This window comes from Eptesicus fuscus, chromosome 3 (assembly GCF_027574615.1).
Source record: "Eptesicus fuscus isolate TK198812 chromosome 3, DD_ASM_mEF_20220401, whole genome shotgun sequence".
Classification (NCBI taxonomy): Eukaryota; Metazoa; Chordata; class Mammalia; order Chiroptera; family Vespertilionidae; genus Eptesicus; species Eptesicus fuscus.
Window position 1 is genome coordinate 35,470,505 of NC_072475.1, and position 22,067 is coordinate 35,492,571.

Consider the following 22,067-nt stretch of genomic DNA (forward strand, 5'->3'; position numbering starts at 1 on the left):
CCTGGTCTCTCTGTGTTGCTGGAGAAAATCGGATTCTTCCATGGTATCATAGGAAATGCAATTCAGGGATACACGCACAGGAGGATTTGAGGTACAGTGGCACATTTATTGGAGTAAAAACAAAGGAAGGCCTTAGGTGGTATCTCATTCAGGACCAGGTGACTCACTCAACTCCAGCTCCATGTGGAAGAAGTCCAGCTCTGGGGTGGCAGGCCAGCACTTGTCCCCGCCAAGCCCAGGAGGAGGGCCAGGACCCAGGGCTGCCATGCCATTAGCCTGCATGCCCAGGCTCTGGTAGTCCCGTACCATCTCTGTTCATATATGGCCCTCATTTAGTGCTGTGCTTCAGCCTGTGCAGCTGCTGAAGAGAGCCATAGTTGGCACCTGAGGCCTTTGTTAAGTTTCCCTGTATTCTTTAGATTTTGGAAGGGGTAAACTTTCTTTCAAACTATCCAATCTCTTTACTGGATCTTTCCAGGGCTGTGCAGGTACCCTCCTATATCCAATCCCCTTTCCCCAGGTTTTTCTCCTCCCCTTTATGGTTGTCATTTTAGTCCCAACTGCACATTAGTAAAAGAAACTAACCCTGTGCCATCGTGGCTTCTACTGCACATGCCTCATCAGAGGAATTTCTCCCTCACTGTTTATTCCTCCCCTTGTTAATCTGGGGGAGTGAGAGTGCACCAGTTGTCCCCTGGGAAGACTGGAAAGATGGTATTTCCTGTCTGCTCTGGAATTAGCCTGTTTGGTGGAAGAGGTGGCTGTTCTCTTCAGTGTTTGTGAAGCTTACCCTTCCTAGCCATCCAACTTAATTTGATGTCTGGCTCCCTTCTTTTCTGTGACTAACTAGCTGCCTACTGTAACACCTGTTCATTTTGGATTTTAGAGACTGAACCATATGTTACACACTATACATTTATTGCTTATAGGGCCTATAAGAGACAAATAAACATATATATATCGTTAAGTTCCCTTACTGATAAGAAAAATATATTTTTAAGGCTATTGATTGGTATTGCTAATTACAAGAAATATGTTGATTGTTGGCCCTTTATTGGGACAGTATAGAAAGGATTTTAATAATGTTCTTAATTTGCCAGGGCAGGATAAATTGCTCTGACTTCAATAACATATTTAGAATAAAAAAGGAGAGCCAAAGAAGTAAGAATCTCTAGTTGTACAGTGATTATTAATTAAGTGTTTCTGGAGTGGGAACTTCAGAATATAGCAACAAATAAAGAAACTTTCTGTAAAGCAGGAATCTCTCCATATATGTGATTCTAGGGGAAGCTCACACATTTCTAAAATATTTGGTGCCATCTTATTTGGAAGAAACACAGCCACCACATTGGCTGAATGGCAATAGCATGTCTCAGTGGAGATGATATTAAAGCATTCCAGGCTGTCCTAAAATAGGTTTTTCAGTGGAGGTTACAGTTACAATAATTAGGAATTGGTTCTGAAAAAACACTTTTGATATGGAATCCATTTGGAGATTGTGTGTGTTTGTGTGTGTGTGTGTGTGTGTGTGTGTGTGTGTGTCCTTGTTCTGAATTATGGTACATTTAGTGAGGTGATGGCAAATGGGCTTAGCTGCTGGCGATACTTACTTGAAAGTTTAATGATCTGAATGGGCAAACCAGCCAAAAGGTAATAATGATGAGACCCTTCATTGGGGGAAGAGACAGACACTTCAGGAGTGATTGTGCTTGAAACAGAGGTCAAGGACTCCTTAGCAACACAGGCTCTTACAGGAGTGTCAGCCTTGTTAGTGTCGAGAACAATGACAGCAACCACAGAAATACACTCTCTGTCATCTCCTGGTCAGGTCCCTTATTTTAGGTCATTTGGAAATAGAAAAGAGCTACTGAGTGACAAAATTTTCTGGCTTCACATATTTCATTAACAATTTATAGCCTTTAAATCTTACCTTATACCATTAAACTAAGGCTCATTAAAGTGGAAAGTGTCATCATCCTTCTTAAAGTGTGAATTACTCTCTGCTGTACCACTTTGTATATGACGAAATCTATACAGGAGCAAATTCCTTTTCTATTTATCTCCTGGTATAGTTCTTTTGTGTGGTAAATGTGGAAATGTATGACCATATATCATTGCACTAGTGATTTATATTGTATCATTGGCTTAAAACTATGTGTTTATGTAAACTGTGTAAATTTGCAAAACCATGTAAAATGGGTTATATTTTGTATATAAAGAACTGCTTATAAGCAAACTTTTTGTAGGTGTAAGACACAAAGCAAGTATCAGTATGATTGTTAAGAAAAGATTACATAGAAAAATGAAGTCTGCTGGAAATTCAATGGGATAAAGTGTTGATATTCCTTTATTTGAAGTTTCTGGAAGAATATTCTATTCACCAGTACATGATTACTTCATATTTGCTCTTTTTCCCTGTCTTCAATAAGACCTCTTGTTTAAAAAAGAAAATAGAGTATTAAATTTTACATGTGAATTTTCAGTAGTTTGCAAATGACTAGGGCAATTCTGCCTATTGAATTACTTTATTTCCACTACCAGTATTTTAAAATCTTGAACATTCCATTTATGTTGAAATTTACAGCTCTACTTTCATATTACTGAGATTTACCATATTATGTGCTTGTCAAAATCTTCATGTTTCCTTTTTATAAGTTGTTACAGAAATGTTCTAATAATATGTGTGCTCTTGCTGCACAGTGTTATAGCTACGTTAGCAACTGAATATTTAATAAAAGCATAACAAGATGTGAAGCATGCATTACAGAATGTATTAAAATTTCCTCTTTGCTTATGTTGCATTTTATACCATTGTATTGGTGAAACATACACTGATGAACACAATGACTTGCAACATTTTTTACAGGTGAGAACTCAAGTATATACTTATGGATGTCCAAAATTTCTGAATTAATTGCTTAATTCAGTGGGGAAAATAAAATTCAATGTAATCTCATTTAATTTTAAAAATGCATTTTAAAAGATACTGCTGATGGCAAATTGGTTATTGTACATTTATCAATACTTTTCAATTTTATGGTCTGAATAAAATGCTAGAAAAATTATATCAACTCTTAAAGATTTAAGCTTTTATTTTACTTTCTTGCCTTTCAAACCACTAATGTACAAAAGGATTAACTAAAAACAATAACAACTCATAGACACAGACCAGAGTATGGTGATTATCTGAGGGAAAGGGTGTTGGGGAGGTAGAAGAGGGTCAAGGGATAAATGGTGATGGAAGGAGACTTGCCTCTAGCTAGTGAACACACAATACAATATACAGATGATGCATTATAGAATTGTACCCCTAATATCTATATAATTTTATTAACCAATGTCACCTCAATAAATTCAATGAAACAGAAGTCAAGGCAGCCTTTTAAATATATATGTTATATCTGAATAATTATCCTTTGTTTATACTGATAGCTCAGTGTATATCTGCTAAGCATATAAAGGCCCCAGAAAGTAAACAAAGTAATGTGTCAAGTTATTTAATGCTGTAGATGCTGAATAAATATGTTTAAAAGCTAAGAGCAGTCTATAAATTCTAGTTATCTCCTGAGCTCTTTGGACTTCTAAAATAAATAACACATTATATATTACCTGAGAATTCAAGAGCTGGGAATTTCCAGTGGTCCTCTATTGTCTTGGCTCTAAACCAAACGATTGAAATTAGGATTAGGATGTTCTAAAGAGTAAGTCATAAGGGATGAGAATATTTTAAAGTTCCCTGAAAAAAGTTTCTCCCAAATGTTTTTGCAATACTCTGACCTCTCTTTCAAGTAGCAGGAGGCACATATTATTGCATTATTTGCTAACCTCTATGCTGATGCCAAAGATTTCTTACAATAGAGTCTATTCAACTCTAGTATAGTAACTTCGAAAAGTAATTTTTAAATCAGTGTACTATAGCCTTTAAAGTACCCTTTAGAAACAATATTTTCTTGGTGTCATCTAAGCATTTGTACAGGGAAACATTTCCTACCAACCATAAAGATATAAACTATGTATTTTCTTCATATTTTTTGTTTTCTGGCAGATGTGATACTAAATAGGTATTCAGAAAATAGTTGTTGATTGTTCAATATTTATAAAATATGATAAGGATACATATTACTAACTTCTGTGATTACTTAACGGCATTCATATTGTAGACAACCCTGAGAGATTAAAGCCATGCATTCTTATTATTCGAGAGAGGAGCACGTCCTAGCCTTATTATTATTGTCATGCTAGGTTTATTGTTTCTGAGATCCATGATGCTTAATGGAAATGTTCTTGAATGTTTGAGATCTGAACTGAAGTGACTTAAAAAATCCTCTTAATTTTTTTCTACCTTTAACTTCTGAGCAGTCATATTTTAAGGATTGTTTTCTTGATGCAACCAAGGTAGAGGGTAGTAAACTCCAGAGCTCAGAACACGGGCTCAGGTTAACCAGTCTCCTTGGCTTTTATTAATGTGACCAACACAGAATAGCTTTAGGGTAGGTAGTGATAGCAGTTCATCTCCTGCTTTCTTCTTGATACACATTTACCAAAAAAATACATTCCAATAAGGGGAGATTTTGAAGCAACAACTGAGGATAAAAATCTTTTGACCAGGCATATATAAGGGGAAAAGAAAACCCTTGAGTAGGAATCAAGTCTACTGGAGTCTCTGTTATTCATTGTTTATATGATTGTGGACAATTGCTTAGTTATCTGGGTCTCAATTTTCTCATCTATCAGGTATCTGTAATAGCTTAATTATCTCAAAGTGCTATGAATATATCAAAAGAATATATAGGTCAAAATCCTGTATGAAGTACAAAGCACTTTAAAGAATAGGTAACATACTTTTTGAAACCTAGCTATCAGAGCCAATCATTTTTTTAAAAAAGTAAAAGGGCTGCCCAACTGGCATGGCTCTGTGTTTGACCTATGAACCAGGAGGTCACGGTTCGATTCCTGGTCAAGGCACATGCCCAGGTTGTGGGCTTGATCCCCAGCGTGAGACTTGCAAGAAGCAGAAGATCAATGATTCTCTCTCATCATTAGTCTTTCTATCTCTCTCTCCCTTTCTCTCTGAAATCAATAAAAATATATATTTTAAAAAATAAAAAAAGAAAGAAAGGAAAAGAGCTTCAAGATGCGGCCTTCAGTGTGCTCATGACCGACTATGGCCTCTGTTCTGAGGGATCCTCGTAAGCCTGGCCCTGAGCAGGTAGGCTCAGCCTGCAGATCACAGGTTCAGGGAAGTGGTGGAGTCCAAGAAGAGAAGACAACTATAATCGAAGGCCTACCTCTCCTCAGGAAAGTCCAGATCCCCCTAACCCCTCTGGCCAGTGGAACCTGAGACACAAATATGGCTCTGAGGATGTCCTGCTGCTCAGTCAGTTTATCTGGCCTCACAGAGGCATGCTGCCCTAAGGGTCGCAGACCTGTGCAGGAAGAGCAATACCAGATTGAGGAGTGTGAAAACGTGGCCCACCGAAAAGGTCTGTTGCCAAATCACAGGCCTTGACTTCCTGAAGAATTTGTACCTGACCAGCTGGTTCCTCCTCTCCATCAGGCCTATCTACAGTAAAGACCACACCTGGAATAAGGTGGGCATGGCCTCAGGATCAAACTTCCAGAAAGGCAATTTCTCCTGCTCAAGACCTTTAGTGCTGTATCTTTGAGCAGAAGTCTTCCTGAGATCCTGGCCATCACTCTTCCTGCACTCCCGCCCCATCCTACCAGGGTGGCCAGGCTCATCCAACATGGACTCAGGAGTGGCAGTGGGACCACCTTCACTGGCCTTATCCTGCCAGCAGCAGTGCTGGGAGCTGGGGGCTGGCAGGACTGCTGGATTCCTTGGCAGCTCCAGTAAACTCATGACTGGTTGGGACTGTACTCTGTTGTAGGGGGCAGGAATTTTGCTCAAAGTATTGCCATAAACCAGGCTCATGTCTCCCCCCCCAAAAAAATAAATAAATAAAAGATATACTTTTGATTTCAAATGACAGAAATTGAATGCTATTTTCAATTTATGAAATTATTTCATTTAGTTCATTTAAAATTGTCATTATTTCAATGAATGCCAAACATAAAAAATGTAGGTAGACAGACTCTGGACTCTGGGGAATAAAGTTATTATTTATGAAAAATATCTTATTTCTCTGAACTTTACAAACTATCTTATGAACTTAGCCTATACTTTTAAAGATCTACTTTGTAATAGTAGTAGTTCCTTTTAATTCTTAATTTCTTACTGTATACTTTTTATGTATACTAGTACACATGTGTCTTGACCCAGGCCCACTCAGTCAGAAGTCTGGAGATAGGGCTCAGCAATCTGTGTTGTAACAAGCCCTCTAGGTGATCTCTTGAAAGCTGAAGTTTGGGAGACACTAGATACATGTAAGGGCCAAAAGAAAGTAAAATGTAAAGGGTGACCATTAAAAATCTGATGTGAGCAACTGGGTGAATGTTGGGACCATATTTGTAGGTAATGAACACTGGGGATAGGGCTGAATGGAGAACAAAAAATCAAGAATTTATTTATGTATTTATTTATATATTTGAAGTTTTAATTGTGGTTACATATACTTAACATTTACCACCTTAACTATTTTAGGTGTATAGCTCAGTACTGCTGACTATATTCACACTATTGTGCACCCAATTTCCACAACTTTTTCATTATGCAAAACTGAAACCCATTGAACAACTGCCCAATCCTTCCTCCCCCTAATCCCTGGCAACCACATTATTCCTTTTCAACTCTGTGAATTTGACTGGTCTAGATACTTCATTGTATTAAACTAGTTGGGCTGCTTAAGCAACATGCATTTACCTCTCACAGTCCCGCAGGCTGGGAAGTCCAGAATCAAAGTGCTGGTCCCTGGTGAGAGCTCTCTTCTGTATGTAGACAGCAGGCTTCCTGTGGTGTCATTACCTGCTGAGGAGAAAGAACTCCGGTATCTCTCTCTCTTCTCCTAAGGGCACCAGCCCTACCAGAAGGGCTCCACCCTTGTGACCTTATTTCAACTTTATCACTCTTCACTAGCCCTGTCTTCTAATGCAGTCACATTGGGAGGGTTAACGTTTCAACTTATGAATTTTAGGGGAGCACATTCCAATCCATAGCACTCGTATAGGTGGAAACATACAGTACTGGCAGTTTTGTGACTGGCTTATTTCATTTAGCATATTATAGAATTTAACCTTTGATGAAGTTAAGTCCCAAGTATACATGTCACATCCGAATAAGGTGTCAAGGTGGCAGAAGGCAGGAGGACAATGGTCCCTGGTGTGCTTTTTGCGCCTGTGCAAAGTGTCAAACCTAACACTCAGTCTTATATCAAAGTAGTCTCCATTTCCAAGTGCTCTTAGTTCCAGAGGTATGGAAGAGGGAATTTTTACAGTGAATTTTGAAAGTTGATTTTTTTTTTTTAATACCAGCATTGGGATTAAATAATTGGGACTACTGGACTTGGGAACAGAAACCATGGTCCAAATTTTGGGCTTATCACTAACTGAGTGACTGCGGATGATTTGTTTAATTTCTCTTAGCAATGGCAGCTTAGGAGTAATTATTTCCTCCCCAAAGTGTTGTAATGAAGAAAAAATAGGATATCTGAAAGGAACTGGCACATAGTAGATAGTTAAATATGAATTAGGTACTATGTATTTTTTAAAATGTTAGAATACTACTACTGTTTTGGTCTATTTTACTTTTTTATTATTATAGTATTTTAAAAGTATTTTTCTTGTGTTTTCCCATCACAGATTTATTTTGATCAATCTATATTTTAATAAAAATGTTGTAAGTTTATATAGGTTGGATCTATAATAACAATTTTGTAATCACATATTGTTAAGATTTATTTTTAAGAAAATAATTTTATTAAGGAAAATTTAATTTAAGAAAAATTAAAAATTGCTTAATAAAATTTTGATAACAAATGAAAAATATGTAATAATATCCTATCATTTCTCACATGTATATAATCATCTTTTATATAGCCTTACCCCAATGTTGAAAAAAGCCTATTTTATGAGAAATAGAAAGGGGATACATTTTACAATGTTTAAATTTGTATAACATTTAAAAATATTTTAATGCATTTAGCAAGAGTATTTAGCAAAACAAAAAATAGTATTATGTTGCATGAATCCAAAGAGAGTAGATTAATAAGGGAAAAAACAAAAAAGTATATTAAAAACCTCCTTTAAAACCAAAGTTCATTAGGAAAAACTACATAAATTAACCAAAAATAAACCTTAGTTTTCTAAAGATGAACATTTGACATCTTAGAAGGCAGGAAAAATATACAATTTTAACTAGAATTGGTAAGGAAGACATTGCAAAAAAATATCAGAGGGGTGTGTGTGTGTGTGTGTGTGTGTGTGTGTGTTGGTTATTTTACAAGAATGATGATTCATAATAATAACACTTTTGTGTAAAGCACTTTTGATGGACTTGTGCTGAGTGCTTTGCATGCATTATTTAATTTATTCCTTTCAACCTCCTCATATTGTACACACATTCACCTTTTAAGAAATTCAAGACTTCAGGAAGTTAAGTGATTGCTCCACATCCAAACTGCTGAAGAGAAACATCAATGGTTTTGTAGGGAGAATGAAAAATCATCTATCTCATTTTCAGTCTATTTGTGGGTCATGCTTTGATTGTTCTTTAATATTTATCTCAAGCACCTACTTATCACAATGCACTTTGTGATGCCAGTACTTACTTATTGACTTCCTAGAGGTGACTAATGAGATACTTCGTTTACATGAAAACAGATGTTGCTCAGCAAGAAAATAAGGAGGAAAATGCTTTCCAGAATAGTTATGACTTAGGGAATTACCTGAAGCTGACCTCAAACTTTCTGTGGCATATTAGGCACTCTGGATCCAGTAATTTTCCGTTGTAAACCTAGACTAAACCAGATGGTGTTTGTGTAGTTCTTACCTTCTCTCCCTACCATGTCCTCTTATTGGGAAAAGAATTCATGTGGTTGAGTTGACCTCATTTTCAAAAACTTTTTAGGTACCCATTTTACGGTGCTGATCAATATGGGGTGCATAGAAGGATGAATAAGACATATTATCTGCCCTCAAAAAACAAAGGAGACTTAAGTTAAAGCAAGTGATGTAAGACTTATTCTGACCAAAAGAACAGCCCTAGTTCTGGTACAAAAAATCCTAACATGCGGGGCTTGTCATTAGGGTGCTAGTCATGGGGTGCCATGTCTCTCTGCACTGTGCTCCTGAGATGCAACAGTGGTCTACCGAGCTCTGATGGACTCATTCCAGTAAAGCTGTCCCTGGGCTAGCAGGTATTTTGGCCCAGGACTTTCAGGCTATGCGACAACGCTGTCATTTGTCAGAGTTAGACACAGTACTGCTGATGGTGTTATTTCCTCTGCCTGGTTTCTCACTCTCAGCACTTAACTTGCTTGAAATGGTAATGTGTGATCGTATGCCATCCACATCCTTTTGCCCTCCTGCTTGCCAAGTCTGCATTTTCCAGTTTTTTCTCCCCATGCCCTCCTAAAATTAAATGAATTACCTCTAAAAAAAAAACCTGAAAACCTCCACCTGATTTACAACTGCCCTGTAACCCTGATCATAGAGAGGACAGCAAACTTTTGCCCGCTATCTACCCAATGATGCTTAATACGTACAAAGTAATTCCAATTGTTCCCTTGCTTCTGGGTTGACTTTTTTTTTTTTAATGTCTGATTTATTTTTAATTTTTTATTTTTGCAGGGAACTTACTAAACTGTTTCATCTACAGAAGATTTTGTTTAAATATTTCATTAAACATATTTGCAGCCTGAGAGAGTGGATGTTGAATTGAAAACCAGTTTGGTTTTCAGTTAATTTTTTTTTTTTTAATGCCTGGCAGCTGGAATACAACGCTGGAACGCTGACACTGTATTATTTAAAATAGCATTGCCTGTGAGGCTAGGGGAAGCTATTTAAGACAAACCTCAAAAAAGCCAGTGAAATAATAGCTGAAGTTATGTTATGTCAGCCAATTCCTCAGCATGGAACAGCATGGTGAAGCCAGAGTTGTTATCCTTCATTGAGACATAAAATCTATATCTTGATCCCATGGTACAGGAATTGTACCCACGGGCAGTGTGCTTTCATCCAGTGTGTTGACCTGAGGTCGGTTTGGATGGTTCTGCTTTACCTTTTCAATATGCTCACAGTTTCATTTCGATATAATCAGAGTCCAGTTTTTGAAAGGGCTCTGGGGTCGTCCTTCTATATATAGTTTAAACATCACGAAGAGATAGGTTTAGTTATTAGAGTGACCAACAGCAAACCTATTAAAGAAGTGTCAAAGTGGCAAAGGGATCTATAGAGTCTTTTTATCTGGTAAATTATCTGTAAGTCATTTGTCTTAAAATGAAAGGTAACTTTCATTTAGGTAATTATTCAGCAACCTACCAGCTCTTTCTGCACAAATGGAGGGACTCCTTCCTCATTTCTTTAGTTACATGTTGGGATGTGGGGGAATCATTAGAACATGTGTGAAGGTGGTTGGAGTGTGGGGGACAACAATGTAACAATTAAGTTAGAAATTCCCGCCTGCCATTCCATGTCTCCTGAGGATAGCAAAGCTCTGAATCTTTAAAATGGAATAATAATACTTGTTTTACCCATCTCACAGAATTGCATTATGATCCAATAAAATGTCTGTAAGTGTCTCCTTTGTAGCAAGTGAGGTGACCCATATTTATCATATCCTATATAATAAAACCCTAATATGCAAATTGACCGAATAGCAGAACCCTATGATATGCACTGACCACCAGGGGGCAGATGCTCAATGCAAGAGCTGCACCCTGGTGGTCAGTGCACTTCCACAGGGGGAACACTGCTCAGCCAGAAGCTGGGCTCACGGCTGGTGAGAGCCTCTCCCTCCTCTGCTGTAGGCGAGCGGTAAGGAGTGAGGGGTCCTGGACTGCGAGAGGGTGCAGGCCAGGCTGAGGGACACCCCCCCCCCCCTGCAGTGCATGAATTTCATGTACTGGGCCTCTAGTCTATAATAATAATAATAATAAAAGCATAATATGCTAATTAGACCAGACAGCTGAACGACCTTCTAGTTGTCATTCTGGATGTCCTTCCAGACAAAGCCGTGGTGGCAGGGGCTGAGGCAGTTAGGAGAGATCAGACAGTCAGGTGAGTGGTTAGGGGCAATCAGGCAGGCAGGCAGGCCAGTGGTTAGGAGCCAGTGGTCCCGGATTGCAAGAGGAATGTCCAACTGTCAGTTTAGGCCCGATCCCCTGTGGGATCGGGCCTAAACTGGCAGTAGGACATCCCCCGAGGAGTCCCAGATTGCAAGAGGGTGCAGGCTGGGCTGAGGGACCCCCCCACCCATGCACGAATTTTGTGCACTGGGCCTCTAGTTTTTTAATAATTTGATATGTACCTAGAAAATACAAACACACACAAACTGTGTAAACAGGAATGGGCCTCAAGGATTTCATGATTATAAAATGGAGTTTTCTTTTCAGTTTTCTCCACCACCTTTTGGCGCTCTCTTCTCTGCTGTTGTCCTCCTGGTTATGTGAAATGCCTACTTCAGTGAGCCCTACCCTAGCAGGACCTCATGCTGCTGTATCCATTCCCAAATTCTGTATAAGAGGAACTGCTCTTCCGTGATAAACTCAAGAGGCAATTACTTTCATCCTTCCCCTACCTAATGCATACATATTTTTGGTGGTCCCAGGTCAACCTTAGATTAAATGGTTGTCGCAATACAACTCTAACTACCCTGTTTCTCTACTTTTAAGATGTTTTGTAAAATGTTAACATTTCTGAAATGGAGAGATATCTGTTAAATAGTTTGTTTCTTTCCTACCATTCAACAAAAGCTTGTTTTAAAATTGATACTATTCCTTAAAATCAAGGGAGTCTTGGAATTGGAAACACAGTACATATAGTTAAAAAAGAATTTGAAAAGTATAGAATTTATTTTTGGCAGGTGATATAATCACATATTTACATATAAAGTAATAAACAAGTAGAAAATGAAATATCTTTCTTCTCAACCTATTCCTCCCACTGGTACCTCTCCCCAGAGGCCAGGCGTCCTCAAACTACAGGCCCGCAGGCCACATGCGGGTGTTTTTTGCTGTTTTGTTTTTTTTACTTCAAAATAAGATATGTGCAGTGTGCATAGGAATTTGTTCATAGTTTTTTTTTAAACTATAGTCTGGCCCTCCAATGGTCTGAGGGACAGTGAACTGGCCCCCTGTTTAAAAAGTTTGAGGGACCCCTGCCAGAGGCAAATAACATTTGCATATGGGTTGGCAAAATAGGCTTCTAGTTCCTTTGGAAAATAATATAATAATTGAAAAATAATAATATAAAAATAAACTCACAACTATAAACCTACTTTTGCCCATCCTACTGTAGAGTATATATCCTTTTCATTTTTCTTTCTTTCCTTTTATTTTTTTACCTTTTTAAACACAAATAACATAGAATATTTCTACACATATTTTTGTGTGTAGACTGTATCTTGGAAGTTTTTATTATTACTGCATATATGGTATCATTGCTTTTTCTAAAGCTGCATATTATTCCAGTTTATGAATGTAATAAATTTCATATGATCTTCACAGAATTTGTGCCATTTTTTTCTTCAGCTACATATGAGGCCTCAGAATCATACATCCACAGTGTAGTATATCAAACTTGCCTAAGTTTTTTTGTAAAGTAAATATAAAAGACACTTTCTATTTGTCAAAATTTGTGTGTGTGTGTGTGTGTGTGTGTGTGTGTGAAATGTCTGGTCATATGTCATATTCTTTGACTAATTTATATTGACTTGTCAATCTTTTTTATTTATATATTACAAAAATTAGCCATTTGTCTGTGAAATGAATTGTAACTTTTTCCCCAGGTTTAATTATCAATGTATATGGTAATTTTTGTCATGCAGAAAAATTGTAATATTAGGTATTTGTATTAATTAATCTTTCCATTTGGGGGTTTGTTGTGATAAAAAAATGAATTTTTCACTTTTAGTTTATCTATATTTTATACCTAAAAGATACATTCTTCTGGAATGTATCCTACCTAATAATAGAGTAATATGCAAATTGACCATACCTTTGCTACACCCACAAGCCATGCCCATCAGCCATGCCCAAAGCCTCGGGCGGAGGCTTTCCCGGCCTTGGGCACCAGCGGGGAGCCTGCACGAATCACAGGAAACCACTAGGGGTGGGCTCCTAAGATCCATAGCAGGGACGCTGGGTGTGGCCAGCGGAGGCTTTCCCAGCCTTGGGCACCAGTGGGGAGCCTGCATGGATTGCAGGCAACCACTGGGGGTCGGCTCCTACGATCCTTAGCAGGGACGCTGGGTGCGGCTGAGCCCAAGGCCACCGCCCGGGGCCAAGCCCCGACCCTGAAAGAAGGCAGAAGGCGGTGGCCACAGCCAAGGCCTGGGTCCCTGGTGCCGGCAGAAAACTGGTGCAGGCAGCCAGGTGAATGAAGGTCTATTGCACGAATCTTCGTGCAAACAGGCTGCTAGTTATGTTGTAAGATACCCTATGTTGTCTTAATTAGTGGAGATTTTCATTTAAACACAACAGTTTGGTTGAAATGTGAATATTTTTAGTTTTAAAATACCACACCTGTTTCTAATGTCACTCAAGACTTAAGTGAATAGAAATAAAAAAGAATGGGCCATCTGCCATCATGTGCCTCTTGGTCTTGGCCTTAAGTTGGTCAAGGAAGAGGAAGGGGAAACTAAGTAGAACTGAGGGGGAGGAGACATCATCTAGGTGTTAGAATAAAAACAAGGGCAAATGTTTTCATTCTTCTCCATTTTTACCTCTATAGAGTGACCTTTAAAGCATTCATTAGTTACAATCTAATTTGAAGTGTTTCAAATATAAAGTAACATTTCTCCACATTCCAGAACAAGATTAACGTTTTAAAAAATAATAGAATGAGAAGAAAATTAGAGTGTGTTTTTCAGTTTGGTAATCCTACTTGTACATATTAGAGGATTAATAACCTTTCACTATTTAAACCTTAAAATACTTTGTAAACACTCAATAAGTAAGTTATTAAACCTTTACTTAAACCTTGAGATACTGGAGATTTTGAAAATCCCATTTCATGGGTGGAAAATTTTCCATTTTAAAATAAGATAAAAGCTGGTGTTCTTCCCCTACTCAAGTTTATCTTTAATAAAGTCATTGCAATATATTTATTAATTTTTTCTTTAAATTTTTACTATTTTGAAAGTATATTTTAGGTATTAGAAACTCATTATCAATGCTGGCATAAAGGATAACTTAAATACGTTTCTACTTTGGAATATTAAAGAAAGTCAGTATAGGAGTTCTCCCATTATACCGTATGTAGGATATATATTTCAAGATCCCCAGTGGATGCCTGAAACCACAGAGAAGTACCTAACCATATATATATATTCCTATGCAGACATACTTTTCCACTTAAAAAAAGCACTTTAGGGCTTATCTTTGGCATATCTGAATTGCCAGCATCACTATTCTTGTTCTTTGGGGCCATTGTTAAGTAAAATAAACCAGCACTGTGATACCTCCACAGGCAATCTGGTAATGAAATGGGCACTGAGCGACTCATGACTATTGGGTCGGTATCATAAACAGAGTGGATATGCTGAACAAAAGGATGACTCAAGTCCTGGGCAGGACAAAGCGGACAGCATAAGATTTCATCATGCTTCTCAGAATGGTGTGCAATTTAAAACTTGTGAATTGCTTATTTCTGGAAATTTTTAGTTAATATTTTCAGACCACAGTTGATCACAGGTAACTGAAACCACAGAAAGCAAACCACAGATAAGGGGGACTACTGTAAATGTAATTTCTTATTCTTAAACATTATTAGAGGAGATCTGCAATGTACTATTAAGAGTTGGGTATAAGATGGCAACCTGACATACTGCCATAAAAGTATAAGCTAAGTGAAGAAAACATGACAGTGACTAAGTAAATTGAAGAAATGCCACAGATAGTTTATTACAACCATATCCAGTGATCGAATGTGATTAAAAAAAAAAAAAAGACCCATAGAATTGCAGAAAGGATAACTGTTAAGATTAGTTTGTTCAACTGCATTAACATGATCAGTGTGCTGGATATGTCAGCATAGTAGAAAGGAAAGAACATTGCATTCTAGGTGAAAGGATCCAGAAGGAAATCCTAATTCTATTGATTTTCAGCCTCAGTTTCCTAATTTGTAAAAAGTAGCTAGTTTGCTGGGAGAGAACCCCTTCTGGACCACTTTGGTTAGCTGATAAATCCCATATAAACACAGAAATAATGTCATAAAATGCTTAACTTAAAACACACAGGATTACAAGAGAAACCAATTATATCAAATTTCAGTTATTTAAGTATTAAAGCACACACATTTTTGTTTTAGTAGTATGTAAGCTTTCTAAAACTAACACATTAAACAACAAAATTCAGCAAAGTGTCTCATAACTGTCATCTTTTCAAATTAGGGGTGAGTTATTCACAACAACTGAAGTATGATTTTTAAATACTTTAGAAACTTGTCAATGTGTCTTGGTAATGCTCCTCAATCAGTACAAATTTTATTTAATTTCTTTATATTCACTCATATGATCATTTACTATCAGGTTTTCCTTTTAGCCTAAAAGGCAGCCTTAGGATTGAAATGGTGATTTCATTTCAGGTCTTCAAAAGACTTGTGATAGAAAATTAAACAAGGAACATAACTATAATCTTTTTCTGAACTTGCTTATTTTATGAACTGAAATAAAATGCTTATTATCAAACGTTAAGTATGGAGCATTTTGAACTCCTTGGATGGAATACTTAATTTGAATGTACCCAGCCTTGTAAATAGATTTTAAAAATTAATTGACCCGTACAAATTTGTTACTAACCTTCAATCTCCCATGGTGACTAACTTCTAGTAAAATGGAGGAAATTGATATTTATTTCTACTTCCATCTCAGACATTAGTGCTTACAGGGGTTGACTAGATCACTGTCTATTAACTGATATAGATCTATTATAATTCACTGAAGTGCTATGTGGGAAAACAATTCACATTAGGATAGAATATAGATATAGGATCACTTGAAGCTTGTGAATTTGGCCTAAATTTTAAAGTAAGGGATAATAAAAAGATGTAGAGGACAGGGTTTCTGTGTCAGGAATGTTCCTCTCTTAAGGGAAATCCCTAGATATAATGATGGTTGGGGGGCTAGGGGGCAATTCCAGTCTACAAAATGGGTTCTTTTTATCCTGACTATTTTACTCTGAAGCTAGATAGAAACAAAAGCACAACATAATAAAATAAACACAGGGTTGAGGGTCACATGTCTCCTCTCCTCATCACTGGTTAAAACAGGAGAGTAGGCATTCAAAAATGAGGTAGGAAAAGGAGAAAGAGACAGAGAGAGAGAGAGAGAGAGAGAGAGAGAGAGAGAGAGAGAGAGAGAGGCTAATGCGGTAAGTCCTCTCTCTGTAGGATTTTACAGACACTCTGGTCTCAGTTGATAGGGAACAGGGCCTAGGAAGGCATTTCAGGGAACCCTGTGCTGTTCCTGAAGGTTCTAATGTTGAATTGATTTTCTTGAAGCTTATACCTTTCATGTGGGCTTAACTCTAACATGAGGCTCAATATCCAACTGTATCCAGCCATTGGCTCAGTTATCCCTTGGGCCACACAACCCTGTTTTTCATGCTGTATCCTCTCTCCATAAATAGTACACATGTAGCACCACAGATGTGGTTTAACAGACCTAACCTTCAAAATATAATTTGAAAACAATTCTAGATAATGCCCACTCTGTTGCTGTCTTAGTTGGTTTATCAAAGGAGCTTATATAAGAACAAGGTGGCAGTATGAACCTTCAGAGACAAAACTTTTCAATAAATGAGTCCATAAAAGCAAGCCAGATTAGAGAAAAGAATGGAGAAGTATTTTAGTGTATATCATCTTAAAGGTTGGATATTGCCTATTTGGCTTGTCTAAAAATCATAAAACATGGAAGAAATGATGCACTAATCATTACATCAAGGTGTCATAGAACATGGAATGCAATGAAAATATTAAAGCTATATAATGGGAGTAGCCATGGCAAGCAGAGAGAATAGAAGATAATTTGTACTGGCTTCATATAGAATGCCCTGAACCAATTCCAAGATGTGGGTGAATAAGAACTGATCTTTGTGTAACTATTACATCAAACAAAGAACACAAGGATTGATTGGAATGGGGTCACTGTGCCATCTTAGGAACTCACATATATGGAAAGCTAATTCTTTTTGTCAGAGGGAAGCTATAATAGTTATGACTGAATAAAAATAATATAAATACTAGAGGCCTGGTGCATGAAATTCGTGCACTGGGGGAAGTGTCCCTCAGCCCAGTCTGCACCCTCTCCAATCGGGACCCCTTGGGGGATGTCCAACTGCTGGTTTAGGCCCTGTGGAATCGGGCTTAAACTGGCAGTCAGACATCCCTCTCACAATCCAGGACTGCTGGCTCCTAACTACTTGCCTGCCTGGCTGCCTGATTACCTCTAACCACTCTGCCTGCCAGCCCCCTAACTATTCCCCTACTGGCATGATTGACACCTAACTGCTCCCCTGCTGGCCTGATTACCCACAAATGCCCTCCCCTTCAGGCCTGGTCGCCCCCAACTGCCCTCCCCTGCTGGCCATCTTGTGACAATGTGGGGGTGGCCATCTTGTGGCAGCCATCTTGTGATGACGTGGGGCGGCCATCTTGTGATGTGAGGTTGTGAGGGTCAATTTGCATGTTACCTCTTTATTATATAGAATTATATTTATACAAATAATATTTATGTTATTTTTAAATTTTTAATTCTTTCACAGAAACATATTGTAGAATTAAAATTGTCAATTTTTGAGCCATGTAATTCTTCTGTGAGAAAAACAATTATTTGTAAGAAATGTGGTTGATATTTGCAGTGGATATTAAGAATTATGTAAGCAAAATGACATTAAAAACAAACCTATATTTTTATTGAGGTTGAGTAGAATATATATGATGTCTCAAAAAGATATAGATGTGGCATCAGTAAAGGCAAAGTAGATCACTTAAAAGATTATTAATTTCATTGGCTAGACATCTGGGGAAATAAAAGACTAGATTCTATGAAATCTTTATTCATAATATAAAGGAGTACAACTGTTTAGGTTTCACAAACTCAAATGCCTCTGGCCACCATTTGAATGAGTAAAGTAGGCTGAGTGTGACACTAGTGATGGGACATTGGTCAATAACTTGCCTGACCAAGACATTTAAGTTAAATTTAAAAATATTCATTCTGGCTAAAGAAATACCTTCCCAGGAGCCAGTTTTTTTAACACCTGGATCTCTCAGTACTACTTGGTATTTTTTAAATGATATACTAGTAAAATAGTTTTTTTGCTTTTCATTATCTAGTACTAAGGGTAGCTCTTCTTTGGAAATATTTAATATCTTACCCAAATGTTTCCAGGTATAAAACCTCTAGGAGTCTTCACCCCAGGAGACTATCAGGAAGTGAAAAAGGATTAACTCTATTTTCAGAAAAGCGGGCTTTCAAAAGAAGCAAGTTGGTGACAGTAACCATAAAAAGCATTAGGTTGCTACTGATTAGACTATATGGTAGAACTCTCTTTTTACTTTTTATTTGAAAAGTGCTTAATTATCCAAGTTATTTGTAAATAACTTAAGCTGATACCTTGCCTTGTTTATAAATATTCAAGGTCTCCATCTTAATTGATTTTAATTTGTTACGAAGATCTTTCTATTAGACTCTCAAAGAATATTGGATAGATCTTGAAACATTATTATGGGTTTGAAAAATCTAGCATTGTACTTGAAAAGTTGAAAATATTTGCTCTATGAATATTCAACTGCATATTACAAATATTTGCATGTATTATATTTAAAAGTATTTTTGAAATTGTATCATGCCAAAGAAGCATGGGGAGGGAGGTTGAAGCATCCATTGATTTTTTATTCAATGGCAAATGTGTATGGAAGACATACAGGTTGGGGCAAAAGTTACACTTGTGACCACGTGAAACAGTTTATTCTTGTATTACTAATTATTAATTACTAGAGGCCCAATGCACGAAATTCATGCAAGAGTAGGCCTTCCTTCCTCCGGCTGCTGGCACTGGCTTCCCTCACAGCCCCGGCTTCCATAGGATGTCCGGTCTAATTAGCATATTATGTTTTTATTATTATAGATTGTATTATTTTCCATACAAACAACTGTACTATCTGCCTATTAGACATGGTGTTCTCATGTTATTGCTCACTTCCATTTTTTTGCATGCTAGACAACTCTTAGTGTAAGAAATAATATCCTATCTCCTTATATATTTCCCCAGAGGTTCTTGATGTCCCACAAAGTTAATGTCATATATTCCTCAAATGTGTGGGAATATGCTTTTAAGAAGAAATGGAGAAAATTCCTCCTGTGTTTTCCAAAAAACATATTTAGAAGAGTGGAATTGTATCCTATCAAACCATCCTTTAGATTTAAATTCATGGGAAAACAATAAAGAACAATAAAACTAAACCTTTTTAAGGGACTCACATTCTTTAAAAATATTTCAAATTAAAGTTATGACAGTTTATAATAATTCCATGATAAAAAATGCTTTTGAAGCAACGTAAACAAGCAGTTAGATTTAGGCCAGCACTAGTCACACTTGGTGAGCATCAGAATCCAGAATCATAGAAGAGTGTTACAACACAGATTCCTGGCTCCATCCTGGAGTTTCCCATTCAGGAGGGCATGGGCAGAGCCTGAGCATCTGTATTTTGAGTAAGTTCCTGGGCGACATCCATGCTGCTGACCTATGGACCACACTTGGAGTGGCATTGATTTGGAGATGCCCCGAGAAGCTGAGTTCATGCTAACCATGTAAATTATGTTTTTCAGAAAAATAATCTCAACTGTTTCAGAAGAGCGCAGTGCCCAGAAACCAATGTCAGTTCCGTACAGATACAAGGTGATGCGGATTATTTCATCAACCACCTTGGAGTTCCCAGTGTGCAATTTGCTTATGAGGACATCAAGTCATTACAGGTAATTATTTCTAAAATATGCACACACACACATCCCCCCACACACAATACAGCAGACATGCAGAATTTGATTTTATCCTGGCTATTTGTCTTTCTTATCAACTAGGTCACTATAGGAAGCTGCTTCATTTAGAGGGTTATTCTTGTTGTTCAGAGGCTTTGTAACAGTATTTGAAGACATCAACTCTTTTCAATAGTGTTGAATTCAATTTATAAAAAGGTTTATATTGTCACTCACATTTTCACAGTGTGCTTTGCAACAAGAAATTTGCAGTAGTTGGATTAACATCAAAACATAATTATAATCTTCAGTATTTTCAGAAACAGATGACATGTGCAATAGAATCTCTTATCCTTGCCCAAGGGGAAAATGCATTTCATGTGCTGTATATTAATGTGTCTTGTGGATTAGCTGCCCAAAGTTTGTCAATAGTTTGCCTTCCTAAAAAGATACAACTTTTTTTGTGACGATAGGTCCCTCCTGCCAAATCACATAGGCATGATTCACCAAGATTAAGTCTGTGTTCATCCATCTATTGGACTGTAAGCATTTTCATCTGTCTCAGAATTGTGTCACAGGAAATTGTTTCTGTGTAGATATAAACCAGTTGAGATATTTTCTTTTCTTTTAACAAATTGTGCTTGACTTTTGGGGAGTTCTTTAAAAGTCTCCGGGTTAGCCTGGTTTAGGTAATTTTTACATTAACTAAATGGTGGCTAGAAATAGAGTAAAACCTGCTTTGTTCCACAATCATAGATGTCGTTGAAAAATTTGTATTTAAATTATATTTATAGACTAAACTTTTGGTATTTAATGTCTTAATATCTATTAGCTTTTAGCAATACTTAGTTCTGTGTTTCTCTGCACATACTTTAGCTCCTCTGTAAACAGCTGATATATCTAACATCTTAAATTAATCGAGGGAGAAATTCTGGGGGAATTCTATTGTGATGAGATAAATTCTTAGGCAATACAAAAATAATCTTTATGATTTATCTGCTTTTATAATTTTGGGTTTTCATATGATATCGTTGTTTGAACATGAGGTACATGTGTAGTGGTATCTTTTCTTTTAGGCAAGTCCACAGTCTATACTTTAATAAAATCTATGTCTTAAGAAATAACTCATTTTTTATTTTTCTGCTTGGTATTTTACAATATCTCTTTATCACTTCCCCATCTCAGCCCATCCAACTCCTGTCATGTCAACACATTGAATGGTACCTTTTATTCAATATAGGTCTGATTCATCTTGGTTGAGTTTTAAGCCAAGAATTTAGAGAAGCAATATAGTATAACCTTAAGAATGGGACTAATAGTTGAATCCCGACTCTGATACTTACTTGATACTTATTAGATACATGATTTAACTTCTTTCAGCATTATTTTAGAAATGAGGAACCATAGCATAGTTATGCATAGGATAAATGACACCATGCATGTAAAAAACATAGCTAATATTGAACATGCAATAAAGCCTCTATCAATCATAGCTATCATCACAATTATTATTGTCCAATTGTAGTTCCAAAATATTAGTGGGAGAATTTCTAAAACAATTAGGTAAGAACATATTAGTAGAAGGGAAGAGAAAGCTTATAAACTGTTAAGGAAAACAAGCTTCTGAGGCAGAAGAGGTGGCATTTGATTAGGATCAGCTGGAGGATCTGAGGTGTCAATAGAAAGATTTGGAAACCAGTATCAGTGAAGTTCTCAGAAGTTACTATTATCACTGAAACTCCTTTGGCTAAAGTATACCTACTGGCTTAGTCTAAACAAGTCAATTCATTTTTCACATTACACCTGGGCTGTCTAACTTCCATCAACAAAATAATCCTATCTATACTAATAAAAGGGTAATATACTAATTAGACCAAGAGACCTTCCAGGAGACCTTCTGGACAAAGCCATGGTGGAGGGGCCGAGGCAGAGGCGGTTAGGAGCAATCAGGCCAGGAGGGGAGAGAAGTTGG

General features: G+C 37.1%; 1 protein-coding gene across 1 annotated transcript in view; it reads left to right on the forward strand.

The window, feature by feature from the left end:
- The window catches only part of NAALADL2 (N-acetylated alpha-linked acidic dipeptidase like 2), a 630,481-nt gene that overhangs the window by 401,449 nt on the left and 206,965 nt on the right, over positions 1 to 22,067 (forward strand). Inside the window, exon 10 of the mRNA XM_054713015.1 lies at positions 19,949 to 20,095. Coding sequence (XP_054568990.1) covers positions 19,949 to 20,095 — 147 coding nt within the window. The remainder of the gene's footprint in view (positions 1 to 19,948; positions 20,096 to 22,067) is intronic.